The 18591-nt window shown below is 38.4% G+C and overlaps 1 protein-coding gene across 1 annotated transcript in view; it reads left to right on the top strand.

Annotated features, from left to right (window-relative positions):
- SHC3 (SHC adaptor protein 3) overlaps positions 1-18591 on the top strand; it is a 311762-nt gene that overhangs the window by 74229 nt on the left and 218942 nt on the right. The window contains exon 2 of the mRNA XM_029618404.1: positions 180-250. Within this exon, the coding sequence (XP_029474264.1) occupies positions 180-250 (71 nt within the window). The remainder of the gene's footprint in view (positions 1-179; positions 251-18591) is intronic.

Raw genomic sequence — 18591 nt, 5'->3', positions numbered from 1 at the left:
TTTCTTGCAGGTACTCTTATCATTTGACTTTAAATACGGACTTTTCTATAGTTGTTTAGCATTATTGCTAATGCCTTGCTAGATTTGGGTAAGGAAACGTTTTGTTTGTAGACAACTATTTGAAATGACTGCATTGTGATGCAGTACTATTTACCGTTTATCATTTATTTGTTTTACAGTACTTGGGCTGCATAGAAGTTTTGCGCTCTATGAGATCTCTTGACTTCAATACTAGGACACAGATTACAAGGTAAGACTGGTTGGATTTATAATAGATTTCCCAGCAAGTAATCCATCTCTAATCTATGCCTGAGAGAGACAGTATGAGCTCAGTAAGGGACATTCCCTTAACCTAGTGAGTATACAATGGAACAAAATTACTAAAGATTTTTCCTGTAGACAAAGTAAAGGTGCTGCTGTTATGGTTCATCTATGAATAGCATGGTATTTGACAACAATAACATAACCATAATTGTAATGACAAACAGTACTACATGGTAAATTGAGTCTGTCAAGGTATTCTAGGATTCTTAAGAGTAGAAACAGCTGACATTCATTTTTTAATATTTAATTGAATACTAAAAGCCGAATATTCAAAAGATCTAGGTGCCTGACCTATAGGAGTGTGCAGTAAAAAAAAAAAAATTTCATTTTTTCTTTTATGTTATTTTCTTTTATTTCATTTTGTTTTAGTGTGCACAGGGATGGTAACTTTAAAATGAGCGCACGCGTTACCAAATCCTCGTGTATTTGGGTATTTTGTATATCGTCAGATCCAGCGTGCGCGCATTATTTAAAACAAGCCGTTAAGCCCGTTAAAACGGGCTACATCCCTCTGTCTCTCACCTCCCCCTCATTCTCTCTCCCCTCACTCTTCACCACCCCCTACCTCCCTCCCACCCACTCCTCCCCACCCTCCCTCTCCTCTCACTCAGTCCCTCCCTCCCACTCAGTCTCACTCACTCCCTCCCCCCTCTCCCTCCCTCTCACTCACACTCAGTCCCACTCACTCTCCCTCAGTCCCACTCCCTCCCCTCCCTCTCCCTCAGTCCCACTCACTCCCCCTCACTCAGTCCCTCCCCCCCTCTCACTCAGTCACTCCCTCCCACTCTCTCTCTCCGTCCCTCCCACTCAGTCCGTCCCTCCCTCCCTCTCTCTCTCTCCTCCCTCCCTCGCTACTGGCCGCTGCTGCCGCCCGCTACCGCTGCCGCCGCCGCCCACCACCGCCGCCCGCTGCCGCCGCCGCTGCCGCCCGCTACCGCCGCCGCTACCGCCTCCGCTGCCGCCCGCTACCGCCGCCCGCTGCCGCCGCCGCCCACCACCGCCGCCCGCTGCCGCTACCGCCGCCGCTGCCGCCCGCTGCCGCTGCTACCACCGCTGCCGCCATGTTTGTTTTTTTTTTTGACGCTGCCTAAGACCGACGTGCTCGCCCGCACATGCGCAGTAGAGCTGCTCTCTACTGCGCATTTGCGGCACGTCGGTCAAGCGTCGTTTATCTAGTTAGATACACCTAGGGCTTCTAATTTTAAGCAGTTATATGAGGAAACTTTATTCATGGATTTTCCTTAGGACTTGTCGGCTTTTACACACAATAAGGAAGCACATTTTATAACATGCACGGGAAAGAAATAACCAGTTTTACCAATTAGTCCACCAGTTTGCCAAGTCTATCTTTAGGTCATCCAGACCCCTTTGGTTCTTAGGTCTGTGTTCCCCTCAGTTTATCCAGACCCCTTACCCAGTCAGTTTTTGGCTATAAAGAGTTTTATTCTCACTTACATCTCATAAAAAGCAGAAGTAAATATGTGCAGGCATCAGCTATGTGCCTACATCGTTCACAGGTTATAAAATATCAATTTATGCATGTAAATGTTGGTCCAGGCCCAGAATGCCCCGACCTACCCTTAATCCGCCCCTTTTTTATATGAGCAAAGTTATTTGTACACTGGTACTTACGCGCTTATGTGCAGGGTTTATAAAATAGCTCTAGCATGAATAAGTGCTATTTGCACGCTCATCTGCTACTTTGTGTGTACATCACTTTTAAAATCCACCTTTAAATGTTTTTTGTGCGCACTCATACTTATTTAGGACTACATTTTCAAAAGCATTATCATGTGCAAAATGTTATTTTATAGACACACATTCCAAACATATATATATATATATGCCTTTTTAATGCACACTAAAAATTAACTAGTTTGTTATGGAAAATAAAAGAATGAAGATTTTAAATGCCTCAAATTAATTAAAAAATTAATGTAATAATGGAAATTGGACATAGGAAAGGTAATTTACCTTCAGCTTGCATAAGAAAGTCAGCAAAACCCAATGTATATTGCACCAATTTCAAAGCAGATTTACATACATAAGTGCATATTGAGAATTATATAATGCGCACAAACCATCACACTCAAAATTACATCTGCTGTTTGTAAGGCATAACTTGTGCATGCTAATTTGCTTCCATAGGGCCTGATTTTCAAAAGCATTTATATGCTTAAAACTGGGTTTTACATGTGGAAATGCACTTTACACATGTAAATGGACTATTCATAATTGTTACAATATAAGCCATTGAATTGTCAATAGCTTTTACCACATTAAGTGCACTTAATGCGAGTAAATGGCTTTTGAAAATTGCTACTATACTATCTTACATTTAGGGGCTGATTTTAAATTTTGCGCTCACATGGGGTACATTTGTGCGCACTACCCAGCACGCACAAATGTACACCCGATTTTATAACATGCGCGCTGCTGCGTGCATGTTATAAAATCTGGGGTCGGCGCGCACAAGGGGGTGCACACATGTGCACCTTGCATGCGCCAAGCCCTAGGGGAGGCCCGATGGCTTTCCCCATTCCCTCCAAGGCCGCTCCGAAATCGGAGCGGCCTTGGAGGGAACTTTTTTTTTGGTCCCCCTCCCCACCTTTCCCTCCCTTCCCCTATCTAACCCACCCCCCAGCCCTACCTAAATCCCCCCCTACCTTGTTTCCTACAATGGGAGAACATACAACTTAGAGAAAGACTGCAATGAATATGCCACTTCCTTGTTAAATAAAATAAACAGACTAAAAACTCTATTCCCTACTTACTCGCTAACAAACGAACATGAAGAAAATCATGGAAGTCCTACATGAAACACTTTCGATTTAGCAACCAAACCAGAAATAATCTCCAAAATTAAACCTGCTATCTACCCACTAGACCCAATTCCAGCAAGTTCTTTGAAAACTGTACATAACGTAATCACTCCAACAATCAACCACTTGCTCTCAGAAGGGCTGGTCCCATGTATGGTGAAACAATCAGTAATCAAATCAATCCTGAAAAATAAAAATGGCAGAATCGATGATTGGGACAATTACAGACCGATATCCAGCTTACCATTTATTGTAAAAGTTCTGGACAAAGCAGAATTATCACAATTGGAAAATCACCTAGAAGACAATGACATTCTATACCCGAACCAATTTGGATTCAGAAAAGATCACTTGACAGAAACTCTACTCTTATCTTTGATTGACCTTGTGTTACAGGGGTTTAACAATGATGATTCCTATATCTTAGTACTATTAGATTTAACAGCAGCATTCAACACGGTCGACCACACTCTGCTATGCCATCAGATGAAAAAAATTGGAATAGATGGAACTATACTCAAATGATTCTCCTCCTTCCTAACTGATAGGTTGTTGCCCAGTTTGACTTTGAAAGTCCTATCTGACAGATTCTCAATTGATACAGGTGTTCCTCATGGCTCTGCACTCTCGGCTATACTCTTCAACATCTATATGCTCCCTCTATGCAAATTACTAGCAGATCTAGGAATCAACTTCTTCCTATATGCTGATGACATACAATTCTACATTTCTATCAACAAATCAATTGAAAATACAGCAGCAAATCTCTCAACATAAATGAAATCAATACAGCAAAAGCTAACACTATACAAAAATAAATCTGAAATCATCAAGATACACCAAGCTACGAATCTTACATCGATTAGAGCCTCTCCTAACATTCCAGGACTTCTGAACTGTTTTATAAACACTAATATTCTCAAACCTAAATTACTGTAACTCACTATTACTAGGCCTACCCTCAGGTCAACTGAAACCATTACAGCTACTACAAAATGCCTCTGCTAGACTACTGTTAGGGAAAGGGAGATTTGACTACATCACCCCTTTGCTAATAGATCTACACTGGCTACCAATACAAGCAAGAATACACTATAAAGTACTAACACTCATCTTCAACAAAATCAATGCTAATAAATCCTGCTTATTAGGCGTAACTCTCCAACCATACACACCACAACGAATACTTAGATCACAAAACAAAGGACTATTAACAGTACCTACACCACGGAACACTCATCTTGTACAAATAAGAGATCGTATGTTCTCTATAGCAGGCTTCAAGCTATGGAACTCCCTACCTGAGGAGTTACATCTCACCACTGAAAGAAAGAGCTTCAAACATGAACTAAAAACATGGCTCTTCAAAACAACATAAGATCTATTATATAATTTACAACTGAGTTAATTACATAGATATGGATTAATGAATGATTGATAGTTTTTAAGAGACTTAAAGCATGATAAGACATCTCACTGAATACCTCATGAAGATTACCTAAAAGAACCTAATTCATCATGAATTATTTAACAATGTAGCTAACATGTTTTGATGTTGTGTTGACTTACAATGTGAATGTTGCATGTTCTGACGTTGTGTGGACCTATAATGTGAATGTTGCTTTTGTAAACCGTTGTGATCTTCTTTTGGAATGACGGTATATAAAATGCATAAATAAATAAATTTGAAAATGTAGGTCTTTGCCTCATTTTATAACCTAAAGCAATGTCTTCTCTTTCCATAATGACACCAAAAGAAAAAGATGTATTGAATTTTGTTCATGTACACTCAAATTAGGAGAAACCCCTTAATACATCGGATCCAAATTGTTTTCACATGTCATGTTTTGGATCTCAGAATAGCATGCATGATAATAGTATATCTGTTCATTTCTAGCTTAATATGTGTTCAAACTTCTAAGGCAGGGGTTTCAATCCTAGTCCATGGGACACTTCTAACCAGTCAAGTTTACAGGATAACCACAATAAATATGTATGAGGCAGATTTGCATACAATGGAGGCAGTGTATGCAGATCTATTTCATTATGGATATCCTGAAAACCTAATTGGCTATGTGTGCCATGAGGACTGGTTTTAGAACTCCTGCTGTAGAATTATTTTTAAGTAAGAGATATATTTCTTCTTGGATTGGTCATTAACCTGAAAATCTATAATATTGTTGGTAGTGATTCAGGTAGTAATTCTTTTTTATTTGGGTAATCCCTAGAATAGGTGAGAATAAGGAAGGAAATGTCTGAACACTTGATTCAAATGTATTATAGAAGACTAGCAGTAAAAGCCCGTCCAAGTGAAGTATAGGACATGCATAATTGACATGTGTGGTCGTAGAGAGTGTAGAGGTGTACTGTGTGATAGGAGAGTGGCATTGAACAATACAGAGAGGGGGGGGGGGGGGAGGTGGAGTTGGAGAGTGGGCAGAGCTAGAGAATACAGGAAGAAAAAAGGGCAGAGCTCAATTTCCATACAGAGAGAGCGGTGGAGCTGGCGAGTACAGGGAAGGAGAAGGGTGGAGCTCAATTTGCATACCAGTGATGTAGGTACCGGGAAACTTTCCTCTTTATTATACAGTAGTTAGCTGAACATGGGAAAATGGCCATATTTTTGCCAAATATGAAAAATTATCAACTTCTGAAGAATGACTATAATTGAAACTGTCTAAAGTAACAAGATATAAAATAAAACTAAGAACAAAACATCCTATCAATAGTTAAAACCAAATCAATGAGCTAAGCCCAAAAGCCTATAAAAATGAAGATGAAAATGCAATCAAGTGTCTATATACTAACACAGCTTGACAGGTATGCAATTGCTTGTTCTTGAAAATAAATTAATAAATTTCTAACAAAATGGGTAATTGCAATATTATGTCTCAGTATGCATCATAGTGATAGAACAAAAGCCCAGCACTAAATGTGTAGGAGCTTTGGAAGTACAGATCAAGCAGCCGTTGTGCTGTGTGAAAGCCCTGGGTCTTGTGATTGCACATGAAATGTTGATGAATGCAACAGGAGTATGTAGCAATACAGGTGTGTTATTCTTGCCTACAGAAATTGCCATGAACATTTTAAACATGCAATTACAATCCTGTAATTCTAGTATATCAGCATGCAACACTGTGGTGAAGGAAGCACATTGCCATAACTTTGTACAGATGATTTAGAGCAACAAGCCTTTGTTAATCTTTTGAAATGTTCTACCAATGTGAATGTAGCTATGCAACAGGTATCTGAAATAGGATCAGCACTTCAAAAACCTAGAAAAAAGCATTTCAGTATATTTTGAAAAAGTATTCAGCAAGAAAAATCCATGTATTCCAAAATTCCAAGAAGTTAATGCAAAGTTCTTTTTCTCTATCTGTAAAGTGATGTGTGCTGGAATAGCACTAATAAGGTGATTGGCCTTCTCATGCAAATGTCTTGCAGATACTTTTGCATTGTTGTGAACACAAAAAATAATTTACATACATAGAGGCATAATATAATAATTCAGCTGCAGGGTGTCCAGGTATGTAACCCTGGTAAACTTATCCAGATAGCTTAAACTGGATAAATTTGGGGCTGCCCTGCAGCACAACCAGGCTTACCCCCGATAACTTACCTGGATATCGGCATTGTCCAGATAAGTTAGCCCTGCCCTGGAATACTTTGGGAATGCCTCCAATTTATCCAGGTAGGTTTTATCGGGCTAAAAACTTGCCAGATAAATCAGTGGCAGTCGACACAACGAGATTTTTAAAATCCACGATTTATTTTCCTAAGTGCCAAATTTTGCCAGATATACCATTTGAATATGGACCTTTAATCCATGCATAGTGCATTCGGAAAGCAGTATTCAAACTGCCTGCCTTTTGGAAAATTTCACAGGTAGTTTTTACCTGCTGGGTTTGCCACAATTATCAAAGCAAAACTACCTGTGCAAACACGTGCCTGCTGTTCATGTGGGTACTTTTATTTTCTTTAAGTAAAATTACATGATTAGGATCAATTCTTCAGAGCTACTTTTGTGTGAGTTTTCTCCAACCAAACCCCAGCCCAGGAACGACTGAAAATATGAGGATAAAAGTACCCACATTGCTGACATGCACAGGAATCTTTCCCCACATAGAGGGTAGGTAATAAAAAATACCATTTATTTGGGTAAAATAGTATTTTATTTATGGAAATGGCTTTGATTATTGTCTTCCCATGTCCTAAGAGTTCTGTTCATTGGGCGTTTGATACATTCAAATTTGATATTTTTTTTATTTCTGCAAATATTTATATCCTGTGGTTTAAAAATACGGCTTTGAGGTCCTGTGTATCTCATGAAAACCAAATAAACCCTTTATGCTTATTTATATAGAGCCAGTGCAAGGGTATTAGGTACCCTAGACAAACTTTAAAGCTGTGCACCCCCTCCCCACATAACAGATTTTATATGAAAAAGGGACATTCAAAGTAAAGTCTTCTGAGGTAAAAATATCACTTCCAACATGTGCTTTATATTTAAATGTACTTCTGTGCTGCAAACCAGAAAACCCTGCAAAAAAAAGCAAAAAGACACTTGAAACCTTTATAGTCTTAGACCTAATATAATGTGTGTTGGATTTGGGCTTGGTCCTTAGAAAGCCATGAACAAACTGAACTACAGTTACAAAACAGTAAACCTCCCACACCAAAACACCAATAACTGCCAGCACTCAAACTACCCTACCTATGAAAAAGCAACACTGTAAATATACCAGGCCCTAAAACACCAATACACCTCCTCTTAGGAAAACAGAGCAAGTCAAGCTGCTATAAATCGCTACAAATAAAGCAGAATACCTCAGTTTGGTCAACTATGCAGAACACAGAAAGACTCTGACCAAATACAGAATAAAGAGATCATAAAGTATAAATAGAAACATAAGGGAGAAAATGTTAGAGTAAGAGATTACAAGAGATCGCAGAAAGAGGAAAACAGGCAACAATATCTGGAAAAATTAAGAGAAGTTGGAAAATTAATCAGGAATGAATAAATTCAAATAGAAGATAAAAATAAATTCGAGGGGGGTCAAGTCTTTTTTTTTTTTTTTTTAGATATTTTAGTGATAGAAGAAAGTACAAAAGAGGCATGGCGAGACTCAAAGGTGAAGGGGAGGAATACGTAAAGGCTGATGAGTAAAAAATGAAATTGCTTAACATATTTCTGTTAAGTGTTCACTGTAGAAGGGCCTGGAACCGGGCCACATAAAATATACACAAATAAGATTGGAAGTGAGGTAAACCTCAATCAATTTTCATAACAGTGTGTTCGTGAGGAGCTATCCAAACTTAAAATAAATAAGTTGATGGGGCCGGATGGGATACATCCAAGGGTACTATGGGAACTTTAGAGATATCCTAGTAGCTCCACTAGCTGATCTTTATAGTGCTTCTTTAGTATGGAGTAATTCTGGTGGACTGGAAACGGGTGGATGTGGTTTCTATTCATAAACGTGGAAGTTGGAAACTACAGACCAATTAGTCTGACCTCTGTGGTGAACAAATTAATGGAATCGCTGCTAAAACAGAGGATAGTGCAGTTTTTGGAATGCAATTGATTGCAAGATCTTAGGCAGCATGGTTTACCAAATGTAAATCTTGTCAGATGAATCTGATCAATTTCTTTGATTGGGAGACCACAGAGTGCTAGATATAGTGTACTTGGATTTCAGTAAGGCCTTTGACATGGTTCCGCATAGGAGACTTGTAAATAAATTGAACGCCCTTGGTATGGGACCTAGAGAGACTGAGTGGGTTAGAAACTGACTGAGTGGGAGGCGAAAAAGGGTAGTGGTAAATGGATTTTTTTCTGAAGAGGGGAGTGTTACTAGCACTGTGCCTCAGGGACTATGCCTCATGAATAAGACCTGGGACCGGTTTTTTCAATATTTTCATGAGCAACATAGTGGAAGGATTGTCAGGAAAGGTTTCTTTTTGCCAATGATGATAAAATAAAATCTCTAATAGGGTGAATAGCTTGGAAGGTGTGAAAAACAGGAGGGATCTAACAAAGCTCAAGGAATGGACTAAGTCTGGCAGCTAAGATTTAATGCTTAAAAACGCAGAGTAATGCATTTACTGCCTGTTTCACTAAGGCTTTTCTCCCATTCTATGTCTATAGGAAAATACCTTGATGAATCTGGCCCTTAGGTAGCAAAAACCCAAGGGAGAAGTACAGTATTCGAGATGAAATTCTTCTATGCACAAAGGAAGAGTGGAAATGGAATCAATGAGTTTAAGGTGGCCAAACAGGTGGATAAAGTGAGGGTAAAAGCCAGAAAGCTGCATGGCTGAATAGAGAGAGGAATGGTCAGCAGAAAAAGGGAGGTGATATTGCCCTTGTACAGGCATCTGGTGAGAGATCACTTGGAATACTGTGTACAATTCTTCAAAAGGATATAAACAGGATGGAGTCGGTCCAGAGAGTGGCAACAAAAATGATCAGTGGTCTTCATTCTAAAGCATATGGGGATAGACTTAAAGATCTAAATATGTATACCTAGAGGAAAGGAGAGATAGGGGAGATATGACAGAGACATTTAATTCAAAGATTTCCTTGTACAGGAGGCAAGACTCTTTCAATGGAAAGGAGGCTCTAGAATAAGGGGTCATGGGATGAGGGTGAAAAGGGGTAAATTCAGGAGAAATCTTAGGAAATATTTATTTACAGAGAGGGTAGTGGATGCAGGGAACAGTCTTCCAGTGGAGATGGTAGAGATAAAAACAATATCTGAATTCAAGAAGGCATTGGTTAAAAACTGGATCTCTAAGGAAATGATGGGAATTATAAAGCTAAATTAAACAGTAGCTGGGCCATATGGTCTTTTTCTGCTGTCATATTTCTATGTTTCTTTGTGCAAACGAAAACTAAATTGGAAACTGCAAAAAGCCAGACCCTGTAAAACAAAAAACATTACCATGGAAAAAGAGAATCCAAATAATTATAAAACATCAAACAATATTAATATAAAACCTCAATCATAATAGTAATGAAAAGAATGAACATTTCAAAACAGCTGAGAGCTAGATAAACATCTATTTATTTAAAATATATAACATTTTAAAACATTTTCTAAACATCAATAAACTATTTCAGAACAGTAGATCCAAATAACTCCCAAATATTTAAACTAATAAGGATAAAAAATTCTCCACTCTCCTCTGACATCTTTTGATTTCCAGATGTTCCAAGAGTGTCATGGATTAGCAGGAGAAATGTTGCAAACAAACTTTCTCCTCTCTCACATACACATAATCTCTCTCTCTTGCTCACATACAACAGTTTCTCACTCTCATGCTAACACACTCCCACTCACACACATGCTCTCTCTTACTCTTATACTTGCACATGCTCTCACACACATATTCACAGGTGGGAGAAAAGAGATGCCATTGCTGCTAATCCTAGAACTTTGGCACCCTAGGGCAGTGGTTCTCAGTCTAGCCAGAGAAGCTTTCAGGATTTCCACAATGAATATGCATGAGAGAAATCTGCATGCAATGGAGGCAAATCATGCCACTCTATCTCATGCATATTCATTGTGGATATCCTGAAAACCTGACTGGCTATGTGTGCCCCAAAGACAGGGTTGAGAACCCCTGCTCTAGGGGGCTGCCTAGTCTGCATAATGCTGGCTAATTCCTACTGCTCTTTAGTCTTCCAGTTCAATCAATCAGCTTCTGCTGAACTACAGAATCATAAATTTTCATTCGCAACTACCTAGGGATTTTCTAATAAATAATCCTATTCCCATTCCATTACATAAGTCACTGCGGTGACTGGTCTCAGTCGGGGAACTTAAACTGCAGTTTCTTCTAATTCATAGTATACATGCATCCTCAGTCTGGCCAGTAGGTGTCACCATTTGTATAAAGGCTCAGATTTCTGCAGCATCTCCAGCCCCGGATGGCTGAGGAGCAGAAACCAGGCCTGAAAATTGAACCCAAGTCTCTTAATTAGTAAAACAGTGTGACCATTGAGCCACCGGGCCAACCTTTTGTGTGGATTTTTAGTTTGTATTAATACTCCATTATCAATTTTTGGATATATAAAGTCACTTTCCTGAAATCAATAACATCTGGAATTACAGAGGTAGTGCTTTGAATAGGCTTCCACCATGATGCCATCTCAAACAAAAGACAGTAAACACTTGCCACACATCAGTCACCATATCACCTCATTTTAATATGCTTATAAGCAATCATACAGCTCAGTTTTATAGAATTCAATGGGGAATTAAAGATAAATAAATGCAAAATATAAACCTTTCATTTCTTGCCCAAAATATCTCCTTACTTATTTATAAAGAGATGATAAAGATTATTATACATGGATTTATGATTTATCACACAAACATTGAAATCAGATAAAGAAAAAAAAAATGGGTTCGCATTCATATTTGTATGCTTTGACAAGAGTTGGCAGCAGAAGGCTTACAATGTGTTCACAAAGTCAAAGTGGGTTTTCTAGAGGCTAAATATGCACTTAATAGGGGTAATTTCCAAAGCATTTACATGCATGAGACATGGTTTGATGAGCAGAAATGGAATTCTTGAACATTACTCCAGGGGCATGTTCATGTAAGAGTATACATGGAAGTAATTTCATGCTAACATTACCAGGACTTGAAAGAGACATTGCGAGGAGCAGAGGTGGGGTACGGCGGCGGGGGAAACCATTTAATCTATACTTTTGATTTCCCAAAGTGTGTCTGCAAATGTATGCACACGCATTTTCACCTGCTCCCATGCAGGTGTAAATATACCTGTGTATGCCACTCAGGAGAACACATGTGCCTGCTAATTTTCAAAGTGGACTTCCATGCACGAGTCCACTTTCAAAATTAGGGCAGAAGTCTGCGTGAACTTTATATATGCGGACTTCACCTGTACATGGGCTTTCATAAAATTACCCTCTACAAATGCCCTGGTGGACCAATGAGAACTATTGCAGAATTTTTTTGTGCCAGAATATTTATTTATTTATTTAGCATTTTTATATACCGAAATTCATGTAACGAGGTTACAAATCAATTCGGTTTACATTAAACAGTAACAGGCATGTTACTGTTTAATGTAAATGTATGAGAATTGTATTGTAATGTAAATGTAATGAGAATATGTATGTGAGAATAGAGCTAATGGCCAGGGAAAGGTTTTATCCATTACAAACTCACAGTATACCAGCACTGTATGTGTCTTAATATCTCTACAGTCCTTGGCATCCATAGCTCTATAGATGCATGTTGTGTGCTTGAGAAGATATCTGTCTATCTATCTATATATCTATGTATCTATATATGTACAAATCATGTGCAGTACAAGTGTGAGCATGTGATTTGTGATCCTAAGAGAAAGAGGAAGTGAGAGTATAGTCGAAAATGCAAATAAAGTTAGCCTCCGAGTAGAATAAAAAAGATAGTATGCATGTTATATAGTATAATACAAATGTTAGGATGGGGAGACCCCCAAATTTGACCCTCTTTCTGGTTTCACAAGATATTCTGGGTGGGGGATACCCAGGATTAAATCATGTTTGATCTGTTTGGAAAATGTTTAGACTGTAATTGTAATACTTTAAGATTAATAATGTATCATCAGGTTGTATTTATGTGGTTTGACTTGAGGGATGGTGGGTATTCCCTTAAGAACCCAAGGTGTGTGATTGGTAGAAAATAGTGGGAGGTATAAAAGTGGGTAATTGCCAGGTTCTTATGGCCTGGATTGGCCACTGTTGGAAACAGGATGCTGGGCTTGATGGACCCTTGGTCTGACCCAGTATGACGTGTGTGGATACGGCATTGCAACAGCGAGGATTTCCGCCGACAGAAATCTCACACTCCTCCCCATTATTTTGAACATGCTAATTATTTAAAGGAAAATAATTGTATAACTCAGCATATAATTTGTTTTAAATAGAAAATATCAAATAAAATAAATTTGATTTCATATTTTCATAGATAAAAATAATTACATATGCTATTCTGCTATTTTGTGCGTGTGCTATATTTTGCCGTGTGTGCAGGGTTCACAACCTGTGCACGTGGGAACATGTACACAACCTAAAGGAAACAGTGTCTGCTATTCGTGTCTGACTTCAGAACCAGAATATAAAGTTAAGAGTTTGATTATTTGAAAGTGGTGTGTCTCTTCTCATGCTCTTTTTGTGCCAGTATTAAGGGATAGTATAGGAGACAGAGTGTAGGGAAGATGTGTAGTGGCCTCCCTTTTAGTCAGTGAGGTGATCTTCTTCCACCCCTACTGTCTCCATTCAGGTCCATTTCACCATCTGCGTAACCTAACTATGTAACCCACTGAATAAATTTAGGAGAAGGTCCCTTCTATAAATAGGGAAAACCTTTCCATCATTTTATGGGGTTACATTAGGGTAGATCCAAATATTTTTAAAAAGGAAAGTATAATGATCTCTAGTGGGAAGAGCAACACTGATCCAAATGGGAAACGATAACCAGTATTATGCCAAGGGAAGATTGTTAAAAACATTTTGGGTCTAAAGGAAAAGAATAGAGTTTCTTGCAGCTCTAGCTTTCCTATTTTCTCTAATCATTAACATTTTAATCCTGCCAAAATTATCAAATGACACAATGAAAAGTGCTTGACTGTATAATGCTCCGGCTCAGATATAGGCTAGCCTTGCACAAGAGTAAACACATGTGGATCTGAGGGTTTCCAGACTATGTGGCACACATATATTTGGGTAAATAGGTGTTTGTAGTCACGTCTGTGGAGGGATTAAAGGATATTACATGGACTACGCTCTACTACTTCCAGATAATCACCTTTGCCAGCCAGCATGATAGCCCAAAAGTAAAAGGAATAAGATTCTGAAGAAACAGTGGTATAAATAATACCATCAACATATGGATGTTACCTCAGTCTCGCCTTTATGTTTACTCCATGAGTAGCTTTCAATTCCCTTTGGAATGGACAACAAGACTAAGTAGGTACAAATGGCTCATTCCTATTAACTGGTGACACATATCTAAAAAGGAATAGATTTAGGCCAATGTGATTAATTCCAGACTATAAGTATTTCCTACCTGTTCAGAGCATATTGTAGCCAAAAAAGTCAAAGGCTGCTACTGAAAGAATCAATATCTAAGTAAGAGGAGTTAATTACATAGAGATAATGAGTTAGCATCATCTTTGAGCCATGATAGGGTTAAAAGCCCAACTAAGATTTTTCTATACTATTAATAATCTACCAATAATGTTGCCCAAGAAAAGAGACGTAAGAGACTAAGCAATATCTGTTGGGTTCCTGAGCAAAAAATTAACAAGAGCTACTTGAAGGGATGCAAACATGATTATCACTGACTAAGAGATAACTTAGGTGCGCTGGTTTCACAAGTCAAGAAAGCTGAAAAAGACCAAATAGTCCATCCAGTCTGCCCAGCAAGTTTCTTCTGGTAATAACCTTTGCTCTATGCAGGTTACCGCCATGTTTCTGTTAAGAGTAGCACTAGCAACTGCCACTCCTTGCAGGTTACCCCCAAGCCTTAAGGGTAGTAATATTAACAATCAAAACAAAGCAACTGTCAAACCTATAACAAAATTAATGCTAGCAACATTTTTACAATATGAGCAGCCTTCTTGGGAATTCAGACAATGCTACTTGAACATGCTTTGCTTTTGGACTTGTCCATACAAGCAGTCCTGTACTTTTCCCCTAATGTCTGTGTAACAGTACCCCGGACCGTAAAAGTCAGGGCCCAGCATTGGCTGTTGTCTGAATCCAATTCCCCCCTTTTATTCCCGCCATCAAAGTGGAGAGCAATGTTGCAGTTACTTAAAAATCATGAAAGCTATTTGGTTGAAGGTAGTAGTCCCCATACCTTCAGTTAGGGGTAGTAGCTGCCACACCATTCAGGTTACCTCCATGCACCCTTTTCTTCATTTCCACCTCTAGCCTTTAGGGATTCACAGTGTTTATCCCATGCCTTTACAGTTTTCGTCTTCACCATCTCTTCCGGTTAGGACATTCCATGCATTCACCACCCTCTCCGTGAAGAAATATTTCCTGATGTTGGTTCTGAGTCGTTCCCCTTGGAGTTTCATTTCATGACCCCTAGTTCCCCAATGGAAAAGGTTTGAAGATCATGCATCATTAAAACCTTTCAGGTATCTGAAGGTCTGTATCATATCTCCCCTGTACCCACTTACTTTTGTTGTTCATTCCAGTAAGAATACATAGCTACTCATAACGTTAACAGAAAGGTGTGGTCGATGTAATATCCATATTTTACCAAAAGTACTATATGGTACTCTTATTTATGCCACTGTTGCTTTATCATCATGGAGGCTTGTATCTCTAATCAATCTCTCAAACTCCTGATGGCTAGTAAATGCAGTTAGACAATAATGCATTTACAAATTTCTACCTCTATACTGTGCCAATAACAGAGGTTAGCAAAAATGTGATCTAATCAATATATCTAATGTAGGAGCCAATGTACTAAATTTTGTTTAAATGTAAACCGATGTGATATGTAAAATTGAACACCGGTATATAAAAATAAATAAATAAGTAAATAAATAAAGTGGACAGATTAGTATGTGCTAGTTTTTTTTTGTGTGCTGTTTTACTCCTGGGACTTCCATGCAAATTAGCCTAGTAGCAAAACAGTGCAGGTAGTTTTGTTACAAATGTTTTCGCAAACACTTTAACTACTCCTTAATAAGGTATAATTCAGTTTTTACAAAATCACACTTTTAAAGCTATTTTTGTGTAAAATTTTACTATGTTAACATCGATAATGAGCTGCTTTGCATAAATGTTCCTCCCAGACACTATGAACTTGCATGAAGACTTCATAAATATTTGATAATGTCTCCACAGTTTTCTGTTGATATGTAGAGAACCTAAAGGATCTCTACTAAAGAGGACTGCTCCATTTGTCTTAAGGGGAACAGAAACATTATTGTGGGTTGTAGCTCCCCCAAATGGGAGACAGGAATGGTGAGACTGCAGAGTATATAAACCATTGCTACCATTTTAGGGTATGGACTTTTTAGTTAACCCTTTTAGGGGCAACATGCCACCATGCTTGCCCCTATTTTGTTTAATTTTCTTAGGAAAGGACCCTTGGGCCTCTAAGGTTGAGGCCTGGTTATGGAAAAGTAGCGAGAGTGCTTTTGCCTAACTCTAAGATGCCTTTTTGGAACTCTTGTTTTCAGAGAAGGAAGTTGTAGCACCTGTCCTACCTCTTTTTTTAGTTCCCTTTTTCAAGATTACATTTTTGCAACCTACCTGAGTCCCCTAGGATCCAGAGAGCAGTGTCTCCCAACAAGAGAGCATAGTTGGGCTATCGTAATTTCTGGTGGAGAAATGGATCTGGGTTCATTCCTGGGGAAAGAAAGAGATTGTGAAGAAGATCTGTAGTATTCATCCAGTGTTAACTACATCTATATCATCAAGATGTTGAAAAAAAAAAAAAAAGAGTATGGAGTACCCTCCAAGTATCAATGGGGAAGTAAGGCAAAGGAGTAAGGACTCTGAACAACTGGAATGAAACAAGGAATGGAACAACTGGAATGAAACAAGGAATGAAATACAGAAATACAACAAGGAATGAAATACGGGACTTTAATGAAATCTAAATTGGGAGATATCATCCTATCCACCAAATCTACCCCAATAATTGAAAAGAATCAGGATTAAAATAATTTACTTCAGTAACATCATAAATTAAATGGAAGTTTAAAGTCACACATTTTTTCAAAATAACTAAAGCTGTAAATGAACTTCTAACTGCGTATTTTCAACAATTTCCATCATTAATCAGTAAAAATTGATTGTTACTGCTGTTTATAAGATACTTTGATGTGAACTATGAATTGTACCATGCTCAGGGCCTAGGAACTAATTTTTCCTCCCGTAGGGAAATCTTGGACTTTCAGAGAGACTTAATATCAGTTGAAAAGTTAAACAACTTAAGCTCTTATTTGAGATGTGGATTTTGGCACGCTAGCCCAGGGGTTACAGATATAATTGTGCTCTTCTTTTTAATGATTTTATACTATTGAATGTTGACTTTTTGGTATAAGAATTGTTATTATATCTATTTTCTTAACAGCAAACTTTTAAAAAAGGCATTCTGGGAGTAGAGCTAGTTCAAGACAGTAAGCTGCCCCATGTACATTTCATTTTCCAAATGTACTTGGTAGGCTACCCACATGGAATTGTACACACCGGTGCAAATTTAGGCAGAGACCCTGATTCTGATCATCCTCTGGACCCTGATCACCCTTAATAGTATTCACTACTCTGGCCCCATCCCACCCATGTGTTGATTCTGTGATTGTGGTACTTTGATCCCTTTGCCCCATCATAGTAATCTTGATATTCCAACCCTCTCAATGATACCCCTCCCACAAAGATCATAATATTTTTCCCCTCCCACTCTAGCAGCAATTGTGGCACTTCAGTCCTTCTGAAAAACCCCTCCCATTTCGATCATGGCAGACTGATCCCCAACATCTCCCACCTTCATGGTGATTGGAGTATTAAACACTGGCTGTCATGAAATCCCACCTCCCCCCAGTGATGGTCACTGTGCTTTGGAACCCCCTTACCCACATGGTAATTGTGGAACTCTGACCCCCCTCCCAGACAACTAGTCATCATTTATTTACTTATTTTAAAATATTCATTACCCTACCTTCCTATATTCAGGATGGGCCTCAAAAAATTACATAAGAACCAATCAACAAAATTCAAACAAAATCACAGTTATTAAAAGCGCTGATAGACCCAACTATTGTATTATAGATAATTATATAGTGTTCAGATAGAAAATGCCTTTTGAAATGGGTTTTAAGAGCTTTCTGGAAAAACTTTGATTCTACTATTGTTCTTATCTCTTTTTTGGAGGGAGTTTCATAAAAAAGGGCTGGCAATGGAGAAAGCACGTTCCCTAGTTTCTTCAAGATGGATTTTCCAAGGAAAGGGAGTATTTAGAAAGCACTGACTGATGAAGCATAAAGTATGACTTTTTAGTGTTGTTGCAATCCGTGGTGAAGGAATATTATGAATGAGGATATAAATAGTAACTGGGAGCTTATATTGTATCCAAAATGAAATTGGGAGCCAATGTAGCATTTGTAAAACTGTTGTGTGTGTTCCCATTAATAGTCTGGCAACAGAATTTTGGATAATTTGTATAGGGTGAATTGAATAAGCAGGCATACAGTTGAAAAGTGCATTGCAATAACACAAACCAGAGAAAAGAACCAATTGAAGAACCATTTAAAAATCAGGAGGATCCAGAAATGGTTTTAGATGGCATAAGAGTTGCAACTTGAAAAACAAAGTTTGTGAAAGGGCCTTGATATGTGCATGCAAAGAGAGAGATGGATCAATAAGAATGCTGAGATTATAAACTGTGTTAGATATGGC

Source organism: Rhinatrema bivittatum, chromosome 1, assembly GCF_901001135.1.
Source record: "Rhinatrema bivittatum chromosome 1, aRhiBiv1.1, whole genome shotgun sequence".
NCBI lineage: Eukaryota > Metazoa > Chordata > Amphibia > Gymnophiona > Rhinatrematidae > Rhinatrema > Rhinatrema bivittatum.
Note: the sequence above shows the minus strand (reverse complement) of the source record. Positions and strands in the feature narration are given on the sequence as shown.